General features: G+C 41.7%; 1 protein-coding gene across 2 annotated transcripts in view; it reads right to left on the reverse strand.

Annotated features, from left to right (window-relative positions):
• The window catches only part of si:ch211-212o1.2 (uncharacterized protein LOC492735 homolog), a 119,075-nt gene that overhangs the window by 35,866 nt on the left and 68,459 nt on the right, over positions 1-14,750 (reverse strand). For both annotated transcript variants that reach the window (XR_007263797.1, XM_048605876.1), the window contains exon 3: positions 13,755-13,846. Coding sequence is in view for 1 of the 2 variants with exons in the window: in XM_048605876.1 (XP_048461833.1) it covers positions 13,755-13,846 (92 nt within the window). In the remaining variant the exon portion in view is untranslated. The remainder of the gene's footprint in view (positions 1-13,754; positions 13,847-14,750) is intronic.

Here is a 14,750-nt window from a genome sequence, read left to right on the forward strand (position 1 = left end):
TTGAGACTACCTCATTGAATGTTTTTAAGGCAAAGATAGATAGATTTTGGAACCGCAAAGGAATTAACGGTTAATGATGAGTAGGTGGGTAAGTGGAGCTGAGTCCACGAAAAGATCAACCAGGATCTTATTGAACGGTGGAGCAGGCTCGATGGCCAGATAGCCTACTCCTGCTCCTATTTCTTATGTTCTTATGTTTTCTTTTTGAAAAGTGTTTAACCCTTGAAAGTCCCAAGTGTTAAAATTAGGTGATGGAAGGTGAAATTAGCCTATTTTTTAATCACTGTCATGACAGATGTAATTCCAAATCATTCTTTCGAATATAGTGGGGCAGGGAGAGGGAGACGGATGAAGTGGATTCCAAACGTTTACAAAACAGAAAAGGCTGGATCTGCTTACACCCAAAATGCATTCTTTAAAAACAGCAATAAAAAGCTAGCAAACACGTAAAACTGGAAATAACTGAAATGAAAGAAGATATTTATGTTAAATGCAAAAATGTGGGAAGCAAAGTATCCTTTTAATATCAGCCTTTCTATTGCACACACACAAAATGAGAAAAAAAAAAGTTGAGCCTGCGCGGTCAGTAATGAAAGGTGGATTATTGGTGTCAGCAAACTCTTTGAACACAACATACAAATGTTTGGCACATATAACTCTGAAACCAAGTAAACTGTCTGTGAGCCAAATTAGCATTCGTGCATAATCAGCAACTTTTAAGTTAAAATGTAATTGGAGTGACTTACTTGATACAGGTGTGTGGTATACACATCAGTGTAAATTGATGAAAATAATTCAAAGCCCGTGCTCAAAACATATGGTTTGCTGTCTCTATATTTATTGTCTGTCATTTGCTCATGGAATAAGTCAGAAAGAGCCATTGTATAATGAACGCATGTGAAGAAAGCTGCATTAGTGGGGAATCAAATATTGAATGCAAAGTAGTACATCTTTAGTCAAAGCATGAAACAAATAGTGCACATTGTCAAATTCGGACAGGGACTTGTATCAGATTCTTCACTTCAACTGACACAAAGCCTGGACAGTGGATATTCAATTGGCAGAGGAAAGATTCAGCAGAAACAAGGGATCGGGAACATCAATGAGGATAACAAATGATGAAGAGAGAAGAGGGAGCAAACAAATTGGTGAAGTACAGAGGTCATATGGTACTCTTGTACAAAAAAAAGTTTTAGTCACCTTCTCCCTCACCTTCCTGCTTTGAAATAGAGCATATCCCTTTTGCAGCAACTCTCTTTTAATGAATGTATTTACTTTTTAAATGTCACTATGACAAAGAGGTGGCGTTCTCCAAGGAAGATTTCAGCTTGCCCCATAAGAAAATACACAATATAAAAAATGATCTGAGTGCTCAAGGGGAAAACTAAAAGAGGAAGAGTGTTGAACACCACAGAACAAAAATCAAGTAGAGTAATAAAACAAACCGAAAACTACAATGTCAAAAGTATTGAGGTATAAAAAGGCCACAATAGAACAGCAAGTCAGTTCTAATTTGGTCTCTTTTAACAATTCAGAAAAATTACAATAGGAAAACAGTCCACAAGCCAATTTCTGCTTTTAGCTCGATAGAGACCACATTCAGTTGTGTGAGGAGTCACAAGACAAATGGCTCAGAATTTATGCACAGATTAATGCCCAATAAACAAGGTCAAATACTGAAAGTTGGCATTTCAAATTCCAAGCAATAACTGCAGCATTTAGGTAATTGAAAATGTTACAAGAAGCCAGAAAAGATCTTTCATCAGCCCTGTTCAATATATACATTTTTCTCTGGCAGTGAGTCGATGCAAACCACTGCATCTCTAAAGTGGCATAAAGTACAGAGGAAAATAAAATTTCTTAATGTCACAATGCTTAATAGTTTTTTCTTATTTTTTGCTGGAACATAGGTACCTCTGACAAAATCATACTTTGTGCCCATCCCTAATTGCCCTGAACTGAATGGCTTCCTAGACCACTTCAGGGGTCAGTTGAGTCAATTACATTGCTGTACTCTGGAATCATATGTAAGCCAAACCAGGTAAGATTTCCCTCCTCAAAGGAATTTCCCTCCTCAGAGGGCATAAATAACCCAAAAATAAAGACATTAATTCAACATTGTTACTTAACTGTTAAAATCTAGCCAATTGCATTTCACACACAGCTTCATCATCCTGATAGACTATTAAATTATGTGACAAATCTATCACTATCTTTATCAACATGTCAGAAACTTCACTGCTATTCTTCAGTCAATGTTTATCCCACACTTGGGGTGGAACTTGCCCTCTCTGGTGTGCGCAAACAATTGTAAGATGTTTTGCAATATATGAAGACAATGAAAAGTCAGAATCTTGACATGGTGAAAACATTTTGCATTTTCCCCCTTAAGCCTTTAATGGCAACATCAGAATCGTGCTATTGAGTGGCCTTATTACCATGCATTTGCAGTTCATTAATTCCCCATGTTGTCTTTTCACATGCCATTTCTAAATCTCTCCTTCTCCAAGAAACGCAAGCACAAATTTCTGACATGTAAGCAGATACCTGGGAACTATAGCTCACTGATAGATTGTCCCAGCTGCGATCCAAATATATCTTTAGCACAATATCCCTGCATGCTCCATGGACACGATCCTTCTCACCCCATTGTCCATGACAGTCAGCGTCGGCAAACCAGCAGCCTCACCAATTCAAAATTCCAGCTCTCAGACTAAATCTCACACCACTTCAGCCTTTCACCATTTTACTTTGAAACTCGGGGATACCTGGAACTTGCATCGTTTTGCCAGGTCACTTTGTAACAGGGATACATGCATCTGTACATGCATCTTAGTGTGCACTCACTTTGTGCTTACTTGGAGGCTGCCAGCCTCTAACTACTTCATCATGAAGAGCAGATACCAAAGATGCTAAAGTTGCTATTGGACAGAACTGGTTGTTTTGATGATGGCAGTTAAGCAGGCAATGTAGAGATTCTTGGCTTTGCATAAGAACATAAGAACTAGGAGCAGGAGTAAGCCACCTGGCTCCTCGAGCCTGCCCCGCCATTTAATAAGATCATGGCTGATCTTTTTGAGGCTCAGTTCCACTTACCCGCCCACACACCATAACCCTTAATTCCTTCACTGTTCAAAAATGTATCTAGCCTTGCCTTAAACACATTCAGTGAGGTAGCTTCAACCGCTTCACTGGGCAGGGAATTCCACAGATTCACAACCCTTTGGGTGAAGAAGTTCCTCCTGACCTCAGTCCTACATCTGCTTCCCTTTATTTTAGCCCTCTAGTCCTAGTTTCACCTGCTAGCGGAAACAACCTCCCTGTCTCCACCTTATCTATTCCCTTCATAATCTTATATGTTTCTAGAAGATCTCCCCTCATTCTTCTGAATCCAATGAGTATAATCCCAGTCTACTCAGTCTCTCCTCATAGTCCAACCCTCTCAACTCTGGAATCAACCGAGTGAATCTCCTCTGCACCCCCTCCAGTGCTAGTATATCTCTTCTCAAGTAAGGAGACCAAAACTGCACACAGTACTCCAGGTGTGGCCTCACCAGGACCCTATACAGCTGCAGCATAGCCTCCCTGTTTTTAAACTCCATCCCTCTAGCAATGACAGACAAAATTCCATTTGCCTTTTTAATTACCTGCTGCACCTGCAATCCTACTTTTAGCGATTCATGTAAAAGGACAACCAAGTCCCTCTGCATAGCAGCATGCTGCAACTTTTTACCATTTAAAACATAGTCAATTTTGCTGTTATTCCTACCAAAATGGATGACCTCACACTTATCAACATTGTACTCCATCTGCCAGACCTTTGCCCACTCACTTAGACTATCTATATCCCTCTGCAGATTTTCAGCGTCTTCTGCACACTGCAGAATCTAGCCACTGCAGGTTACTGGAAATCTGTTGTTCCAATTCCTTTCAACAGTGACTGTATTCCAACTTTCAGAGTGAGAGGGAGAGACATTTCTTTTGTACTGCAGGCATGTTTAGAATGACTGTTTTCAAATCTGTGGCCTTCATACATTTTCATCCATGCACTAGGACATCCAGACAATAATGCAGACTAGAGATGCACTCAGTTTTTAGCCACTGTTTTTGAATATTCTTGAAAGGTAAAACTGACATGTCCATGAGCTGTAGCTCTCTGTTGAGGGGAAGCAGACACTCCACTTGCTATATCATCGTACAGTCTCTCCCTATTTGAAGCTTCCCTGACACATTATATGAGCGACATTCCAAGAGATTCATATAGAACTGTGCCAGACAGTCACTGAATTAAGCTCCATAGGGTTTTGTTTCCTCCCAGTAGCAGTGCTCCTTTTAAAATTAAACACATTTTGGAATTAAAAGTAAAAGCTTTCTATGAATATTTCTGATATGTTGTTATAACACTTGCCATTCTGCAATTTTAAAAATTATTTATTACGATTAGAATAGTCCATAAATATACTGTTATCGCCAATCAGTTTCTTAACCTATACCAAAGTAACAGCCATCTACAGAAAGCAGTTCCCAGAGCAAACTCTAATGCAGTTTTTAGTCTCCCAGATGGCTGTTTGGTTTCAGAAATATACCTTATTCATAAAAAATCTCCAAAAGTACATGCAAAGGTTGTAAATCAATTCTGCACAGTCTTTGCAGAGAAATAAGTTCCAAACAATACGATCGAATTTTGATATTTCTCAGGGCATCTGTACAGTTGCAAGATACAAAGACGTTCTCTACTTATGCATAAAATTGTTCATGTTCATTTTGAGGTACTGACTCAGTCTGACAACTGAATAGACGTTATTATACTTTGGCAGGAAGACCTCAGACAGTGGTCTTTTCCCACTGCGCCTTGGCGGCAGCTGCCCCAAGCTTTAGCGCGTCTCTCAGCACGTAGTCCTGCACCTTGGAATGTGTCAGTCTGCAACACCTGGTTGAGGTCAACTCCTTGCTCTGGAAGACCAACAAGTTTCAGGCAGAGCAAACAGCGCCTTTCACCGAGTTGATGTTCATTCAATCATTCAGGTTGATGTTTGTCTCGGTGTGCATCCCAGGGAACAGATTGCAGAGTCCTGCATCATATGCTGTTTGGGATGAGGCTCGACAAATTCCACTGCATCTTTCTTTCTTCAGACTTCCTGTGCAAAGGCACATTCCCACAGGATACATGTGACAGTCTCTACTCCCCAGCAGCTGCTTCCAGGGTAGTGTGCAGTGGTGCAGAGTGTCCGGGTGTGCAAGAAGGATCTCACAGGAAGTGCCCTTCTCCCCCCAGCCAAGCAATGTCTTTGTGCTTGTTGGAAAGTTTTAGGGATGAGGCATTCTGCCAAATGACTTTGGCAGTCTGCTTAGGGAGCAACCTGACAGAATCCACCCCCCTCTCCTTTTCCCACAGGGTTTGATGATGCTATGTACTGACCACTAACTGATGGGCTTGGGATGCTGACTGCTTGTCACTGGGTCCTCACCTTTCCTGCTCCTCTAGCCTCAATCTTTTCTCTCATGAAATGTGCACATTTCTGTTTACAACTTTCCTGTGAACACTACCCAATGTATCAACCTCTTTTTGAAGGTGATGTCTACGGTACAACACTTCAAAGTTTGATATGACTAAAAATTTAGAAATGTAACATAACATACCATAACCTATTTTGTCAACTAATCAAATGTTGGGAGAATATTCCACAGCACGCTGAGCGTTGTCAATAACACAGAGTAATGACTGGTTACTTTCTGTACATGACTAATAATCTGACCAAAATTCTTTTGGTCTCAACCAGTTATGACTCTGTTTCAACCATGCAATAATAGCAACTTGCATATATCTGGAGATGGAGTCTAATTATTTGATGGTTGGATCCTAAAGTATGTAAGGCTCTCACATGACTCTAAGAATTGCTGGTGCAGCTTTTTGTGGCAAGTAGCGATCATATCAAGTCCCCACTGTGTTAATCTAATGGGCTGGGAGGCTCTGGCGAATATATTGCATAGACCGACTGCAGCCTCATTACTCAAGAGTGTTACAGCATACAGTTAAGTGGTTCACATATAAAGGAAGCACTTGTAAAATCATTGCATTGATATAACATAGGCATTTTAACAAAAATCACATCACATTCCAGATATCTTTATGGCACCAGTAATCGAGACTTGCTAAAACCTGCTCCCTGCTCTGGCGTCACAGTTGATTTTATTCTCTTTCAGCACAATAGCTACAGTTTGTGGCAATAAAATCTTACGCCACTGCAGTCCTCAAAATGTCCAGTAAAACAATTCACCAAAGTGCTTTTAGTTTAAAAACCTTCACTTACTGCAATGATAACAGCAACCTGAAACAGGTTTGAGTGCTTTCAGTGCTACAGACATCTCCAGAACAAGTATCAGCGGTTTGTTGAGAAGTAGTAAAGGCATTTAAAAAAAAAACAATTCTAAAGGAGGTACTGAAGCAGGACAATTTGGTGTACAAATGCATTGACTGCTGCAGGCCAGGTTGGGAAAGCAGTTAAACTAAGGCATAGGTGGCTTAGTGGCTAGCACTGCTGCCTCACAGGACAATGGACCCGGGTTCGATTCCATCCTTGAGCGACTGTCTGTCTGGAATTTGCACGATCTTCCCATTTGGGTTTCCTCCGAGTGCTCTGGTTTTCTCCCACAGTCCAAAGATGTGCAGGTTTGGGTGGATTGACCATGCTAAATTGCCCAGTGTCCAACGATGTGCACGCTAGGTGGATTAGTCATGGGAAATGCAGGGTTATGGGGATAGGATTGGGGGTGTCTCTTGGTGGGATGCTCTTTGGTGGGTCACTCGATGGGCCAAATGCCCTGCTTCCACACTGTAAGGATTCTATGGTTCTACAATGATATTGAATCCTGAGGTTTATACACATAGAGAGTATATAAAAGCAAGGTATTTCGGTGAACTTTATAAAACACTATGCGATCCCAACTTGAGCGTGGTGTCCAATTCTGGGGTCCACACTACAAAAATGTGAAGTGATTGGAGGGGATATGGACAAGATTTAAAAGCCATTTAGGACTGAAATGAGGGTTAATTTCTACACTTTTCAGGATGGTAGACTTATGGACTTCTCTATCTCTTAAGGGTGTGGAGGCCAAGTCATGGAATATATTCAAGAAAGAAACAAAGGTAACACTGAAGTTGCCATAGTCTTACCAGACCATTGGGTGACAGCAGTTTAATCTGAGTGTCACCACACCTCAGGTGAAGGGAGAGGTTGAGAAGGAGAGTCCTCCATTGTAACCTCAGCTGTTGTAGGAACCGAACCCAATCTGCATCACAAACCAGCTGTTCAGCCAACTCAAGACTCACTTAAAAACCGAAGGAACTGCAGATGCTGTAAATCAGGAACAAAAACAGAAGTTGCTGGAAAAGCTCAGTAGGTCTGGCAGCATCTGTGAAGAAAAATCAGAGTTAACGTTTTGAGTCTGGTGATCCTTCCTCAGAACGACCTTCTGAACTTTTCCAGCAACTTCTGTGTTTGTTCAAGACTCATTTTTGTGAGTTTCATCATAGTTTCTCCACATGGGTGCTCATGGCTTTTTCACATTGTTTTCCGTAACTCTCCTCATTAGTTATGCTCCATGTAGCACCCTACTTTACGCTGCCTTCCCTCTCACCATTGGTAGAAGTATTCACCACTGATGAGATCTCCTGGGGTTCCCAGCGTGGCTCCATTGTTAAAACATTTTTAATTTTTAACTTTAAAGTTCATGTAGTGGGAAGAGAACAAAAGAAAAGAAATGCTTCTCAGGGCACAGCTGACACTCCACTGCAAGGGCACATTCTAAATATGTTGTTATTTAGGAACCAAACTCTACAGATTACATCATCTTAGCACCATTCCCTGTGTAAAGGAACGCTATCCTTTTCCCAGTGCTTAGTACAGCGCAACATCTTTCCATGGTTCACTGGTGGAGCATCACATGCTGGAAAACCTTCAAATGGTTGAAAACATTCATTTTTATACTGCAACAACAAAAGCAAATTAAAAACAAGCAAAAGTTGCATTTGCCTGTGTGTACAGGTAAGGGCTGCTTGTGTTCCAAGTAGCAACAAGTTCACAGTCAATGATTGATCGCTGCAGCCAGCTCACATCTACTGGAACTGGTGTCGGTTTAGTCCTGTCTGGCTTATTGCACCCTGCACTGCAACGCTATACCATGCTGAAGGTGATGCTCCTCCTGTTCATTACCCTCACGGAAGATGGCTACAATGTCCCATCTCTCCAAAGTCGAGCACATGCCCTCCTTGTCTGCTGCATGCCATGATTATGCAGCACACTGCCAGGTCTAGACTGCAAAGACATCCTAAACCCATCCAAGCATCGGAAACTCACCTTCAGCAGACCTATCGTCTACTCCATGATGGCCCAAGTCAAAGAATGTGTAGTACTGTATTTACGTCAGCCTCAGTCAGGGCGTCATCAAATGGAGGCATTAGCCATTGCTGTAATGGGTTGCCCTAGTCTCCCAGCAATCATTCTTAGAATGCATCAAGCCCCTGAAATGAAGCAGGAGGAGTTCCCAAAGATAAAGGTATCATGGCAGCTCCCAGGGCTCCTGGAGAAGACTTTAACAAACTGGTACCAATGATCACATATAACTTGTGCATTGATGGAATGGACTCATTTTCTGTTGAGGTGAGCTGAGTTATGATGTGGCCCTCTCATAGTATATAGCCTTTAGCACCAGAGGAAAGTCAGTTTTGTTCACAAAGTCACTTGAAGATACCAAAAACTGCAGATGCTGGAGTCAGAATTAACACAGAGTGGAGCTGGAGGAACACGGCAGATTAGGCAGCAAGTTCTGAAGAAGGGTCCTGACCCGAATCGTCGACTTTCCTGCTCCTCTGTTGCCACCTGACCTGTTGTGTTCCTCCAGCTCCACACTGTGTTGACTTCTTCACAAAGTCAGCCATCTGGGCTGCAGCACTGACCCCATCACAAAGAAACAAGAAGTGGCGTGATCTGTCACAAATTTCCTCAGTGACAGCCTTGATACATTTGTGGACTGAGGTTTGTGAGATCCCACACAGGGCCCCAGTGGATCATTGAAAACAACCAAGTTCATCAAACTTTAGTGCAGCCTCAAGGATATGATGGACATTCATTCCTTCATGTCACAGTTCTGCTCCTGGAATTGGCACAGTCAAGGCCTATCACTCACACCCCAACTCTGGAATTTAGTTCTTTTGTTCATGTTTGAACGAAGGCTGTAATGAGGTCAGGAGCTGAGTGACCCTGGTGGAACCCAAACCAAGTGTCACTGAGCAGGTTAGTGCTACATGACAGCATTGCTGATGACACCTTCCATCACTTTACTGATGATCAACAGTGGACTGATGGGGCGGTAATTGGCTGGGTTGGATTTGACCTGCTTTTTGTGTTACAGGACGTACCTGGACAATTTCCCAAATTGTTGGGCAGATGCCAGTGTTGTAGCTGTACTGGGATGGTTTGGCTAGGGGGATACATTCTCAACCACATGTCTTCTCTGCTATTGCTAGAATGTTGTCAGGGCCCATAGCCTTTGCACTATCCAGTGCCTCCAACTGTTCCTTGACACCACATGGAGCGAATCAAATTGGCTGAGGACTGCCAACTTTGATGCTAGGGACCATTGGAGGAGGCCAAGATAGATCATCCACTAGGCACTAGTCTGAAGTTTGCTGCAAATGCTTCAACCTTATCTTTTGCATTATGCTGGGCTGCCCCATCACTGAGGATGAGGATATTTGTGGAGCCTTCTCCTCCAATGAATTGTTTAATTGTCCATCACCATTCAAAACTGGATGTGGCAAGTCTGCAGAGCTTAGATCTGATCCATTGGTTGTGGAATTGCTTAATTCTGTCTATCACTTGCTGCTTATGCTGCTTGCACGCAAGTAGTCCTGTTTGGTAGCTTCACCAGGTTGATACCTCATTTTTAGTTATGCCTGGTACTGCCCCTGCCATGTCCTTTTGAACTCTCCATTGAACCAGGGTTGATCCCCTGGCTTGATAGTAACGGTTGAGTAGGAGATATGCTGCACCATGAGGTTACAGATTACGCAGGAATACAATTCTGCTGTTGATGGCCCACAGTGTTTCATGTATACCCATTCTTAGATAGATCTGTTTGAAGTCCGTCCTATTTAGCATGGTGATAGTGCTGCACAACACCATGGAGGGTATTCTCAACACGAATGCGGGACTTCATCTCCACAAGGACTGTGCGATGGTCACTCTTACCAATACGGTCATGGACAGATGCATCTGCAGCTGGCAGATTGGTAAGGGTGAGGTCAAGTATGTTTTTCCCTCTTGCTAGTTCCCTCACCACCTGCAGCAGACTCAGTCTAGCAGCTATGTCCTTTAGGACCGGAGCAGCTCGATCAGTAGCACTGCAGCCAAGCCACACTTAGTGGTGGACTTAGAAATCTCCCACTCAGAATATATTCTGCGCCCTTGCCATCCTCAGTGCTTTTTCCAAGTGTTGTTCAACATGGAGGAGTACTGATTCGTCAGCCAAGGGAGGATGGTATTTGGTAATCAGCAGGAGGTTGCCTTATTCAAGTTTGACCTGGTGCCATGGGACTTCATTTTGTCCACAGTCAATGTTGAGAACTTTCACGGAACTACACCCTGACTGTATACCACAGCACCACACCACGTCTGCTGAGACAGGATATACCTAGGGCCGATGATGGTGCTGTTGAGATGTTGTCTGGAGGTATGGTTCTAAGTAAGACTGCGTCAGGCTGTTGCTGGTCTATTCTGTGAGATAGCCCTCCCAATTTTGCCACGAGGCTCTTGTTATAGGGTTGACAGAGCTGTTTTTGCCATTATAGTTTCTGGTGGGTAGGTCATGACAAGGCCTTTTACCTTCTTTGAAATTTTCTAGTGATTGTTACAACTGATTAGCTTGCTAGGCCATTTCAGAGGGCAGTTAAGACTCAACTTCATTTCTGTGGCTCTAGACACTCATGTAAGCCAGACCAGATAAGGACAGCAGTTTCTAAAGTACTTTAGTAAACTACACGGTTTTTTACTGACAATCGACAATGGTTTTATGGTTGGCATTAGACACCTATTTCTGGATTTTTATTGCATTCAAATTCTACCATCTGCCATGGCAGAAGTACTGTGGGTCTTTAAGCTCTAAATGAAGGCAAAGCACAAAGAGGCAAGGCAAGCCAGAGATGTTGTGTGTACCCAAATAGCCACAAAGTGAGTGAACACTAACAGGCCAAGTGAGGAGCCCTGATATGCACCCTGGTCCAAGAAATAAACTGGATGTCTGTCCCTATGTACTGGCAGTAGCATTCCAATGATAGCGTATTCCAAAGTGCAGCACTGAAGTGCAGAACTGTATTCTCAATGGGTTGGAGATGTATTTTTCCAAATGGCTCGCCAATGCCCATGTCCTTTAGGGCTGGGAAGATTCTACCTACTGAACAACACATAAATCTAACTTTATTAATAGCTTAGTTCATGCACATGCTTCCTCTTTAGTCACAATGACACTATTTTAGTCACAATACTTGCCAATGGATCCTCTCAGATCCACCTCAAAGGCAGATTTTATTGATCTCTCCAGGCCACCCACCTTAGTCTATCCAACAGTTCTGGTCACCCAAAGGTTCCTCCCTTGCTGCATCTCCTTCCCTTTTAGATAGCCCTGAACTGAACATCATGCCAAGCACAGCCTTTTTCCCCCACCTTAAACAACAAGGGAAGCTCTTTTTGGCTATTTCAAACTTGACACTCATGTCTGCAAGTCAAACTCATATCCAGCAGAACTGTTAAAATCACACGCATTAGAAGGTCCTATAAACTCAGTATTGCTGAAACTCACAGTATTCTGCAAACAAATCATGTGAAGCGAAGCTTTTTAATGATTATCAGTATAAAACCTTTAAATTTAGGTATAATGAATTAACACAGTTTGTCCATATACCTTTACATTATTATTATAAGCAAATATTATTCTTAAATAAAGCTTCATACAGTCCTTATTTTTGGAGCACCGCACTCATTGATTTCAGAGGAGCCAACACACTAGATTAGTAAGGGGGACCCTTTTCAGGTGGCTGAGAATAGTTAATCTGCACCCAGTGCTCGAAATACTCAGACAGGAAAACACAGTCTGTAAAAACAAATGTCGGTGACAATTATTCCTTTCAACTCACTTCAGTTTTCATTTGCCAAAGCAGCAGAAAACACTCAAGTAGCTGATGTTGCTAGTTGTGCTGCAGAAATGTAAAAATATTTAGTCAGTAAGATTCCACAGTCAAAATATTCACTGCAGAGTAATTAGGTTTACTTTCTATTCAACAAGGTGGAGTCAAGTTCAGCTCAAATCATTGGCATTCCATCCTGTAATGTATACCAGGCTCCAAGAACGAATCATTCCACTAGAGACTATTCTGCAGTCCAGGAGGAAAGAACTGTTCCACGTTGAACTTTAGCCCATTTTACCTTCATTCCTCCAAATATGAGAAGCATTGCTTTGGGCTTGTATTTCTAGCTTTTACGTGAAGAGTTTTTCTGAAAATTAATCAGTCCCACCAGCTGCATTATAAAGGCCTTGTTTCCCTCGATTATTTCCCTGAATTGCCAGATTGAGAGCCGGAGTTGGTAACATGATCATAGCCGTTCAGAAAGTAACATGTTGAGATACCCTGCGAGAGGGTGCACTGAGTACATGCAGTCTTGCCCTCTGTCTCAGCTGTCACATTCTGAAGAAAGGGTTCCTTTTTTTAAAGCTGCTTTCCTTCCCTCTCCCCTTTGAGTGCCCCTGCTATACAGATTCTCTGGAAAATAGAGTGGGGGAAGGGAGAACAACCTGTTCACAGGCCTTTGTCAACACTCCTTTGAAACCAGCTCACTGGAGGTGTACAAGAATGGTCCAGCGTGACTTACTTTTTAATTTTCTATCCCCGTGGGTGGGGGACTTGATTCAATGCTTCCCCTAATGGTACAATTGAGGCAGGTACAGTTGACATAGTACAAATGAGATTAATTAGTGCCTGTTTACTGCACAATTAGATTATTGGATCTGTAATAACCATACACATAACAATTCAAAGAGATTATCATCAGCAGTACAATGAAAGACAAAATCTCCACAAAATAAATTCAAGGTATTTAACATGCGTCGGGTTAGCAGTTAGAATTTCCAGAAAGCATGTTTTCAGAAATTATTTGAAACAGCTCACAAAAATAATGCTAGGTTTAAAAAAAACAAGTGTTACATAGTTTACCCACAGAGTGTAGCTTGCAAGATAACGTAGCCCTTTTAAAAGCTTCACCCTGCATTATAATGCTGTCTCTTTCAGCAGCTCTCAGCTGTTCCCTGTTAAGTCACAAGCTGATTTCAATTAATCTGATTCGAACAAAATCTTTGGGTCATTTAAAATACTCTTTCAAGAAAGATCCTCTCAGTGAAGGGTCTTACTATAATGCAAGTCTCTATGGATTCTGGTGTTAGCCCACAAGGAGCCACTAGTATATTTGGTTCACATTAGTTCATGCCCAATTTACATTGAAGCTCTCTGAATTAGCGTTCAAGCGTAAATACAAGATCAGAAACATTTGCAGGGTGTGTGTGTGTATGTGAAGAGAAAGTAACAATGTGAATGGGTCACAGAAACAAAGCACTTATTTTTAGACAATTTTTAATTGTGGCCCAGATGTCAGCATGCTCACAAGACAATGCACATATTAAATGCTATTCATCCAGTCGGCCCTCACCTTGCCAATGACAGGGATATCAACAGAACCCCAGGTGTCTGCTCCCCAGTGAACCAGGCCGGAGGCAAAATCCGCAGTAACAATCCCAGCAACTGGAAAATATGGAAAGGATTGGAAGATCCATAATGAGCTCACAGACTGAAGCTACGAATGTTCAAATAGTTATTTTATCTAAAGTAATGCATTTATATTAATATGTTAAAAAAACAGCAAATTGTTTTCATAGTTACTGTCTGTTTTTCTCATAACTGTGACAGAAATCATTGGACTTTGAAATCATTGTACACAAATTAATTTTTTAAAACTGGAATGTATTCATGTTTTTCAAGTTAATACAGTCAAAGTGGACACATTAGAAACAAAGCTTTAGTGTAATTATGAACAAAAAAAATTTCTTTGAAACCTGAAGACTTTTTACAATCACTGATTAGTTGGACAGCACAACACAGTTCATTCGGTGAAGCATTGACATGTTGTGAGACATGGATTGGTTCTATTAACCCTCACCACCCCACCCAATTTTCCACATTATCATGACCTTTCTCCTATGAATAAATGATGACTGATCAGTTTTTTATCCCCCCACCTCCACCCCAAGACTTTGTGTTTTTATTTCTTCTCTTTGCGACCTCTTAATTTCAGCTCTGTTTCTTAGGTAGATAGCAGGCAGAACCCCTCCAGAGTACAAAACTGGAGAGTGAGACAGCAACCAATCAGGCACCACATAAAAGCTGCAACTGCAGAGCATTGCAATTGGCCTTGGATCAGAAACCCACTCATTCATTGTTAGTGTAAAGTGGACAGATAGCATAGCAGGTGGGAAATATTTAAAAAGTGAACACTTTTCTATTAAAGTTTGTAAACCAATGACAAAGCACCTCACTATTATTTAATTGAACAGTATGATTTCTTGATTTGTAAGATCCTGCACCACTCTTAAATGTCTTGGCTATTTCTAGGCTTTAGACCTCATGTATAAAAGGCACTTCTACATTG

Source organism: Rhincodon typus, chromosome 15, assembly GCF_021869965.1.
Source record: "Rhincodon typus isolate 14 chromosome 15, sRhiTyp1.1, whole genome shotgun sequence".
In the NCBI taxonomy this organism is placed as follows: domain Eukaryota; kingdom Metazoa; phylum Chordata; class Chondrichthyes; order Orectolobiformes; family Rhincodontidae; genus Rhincodon; species Rhincodon typus.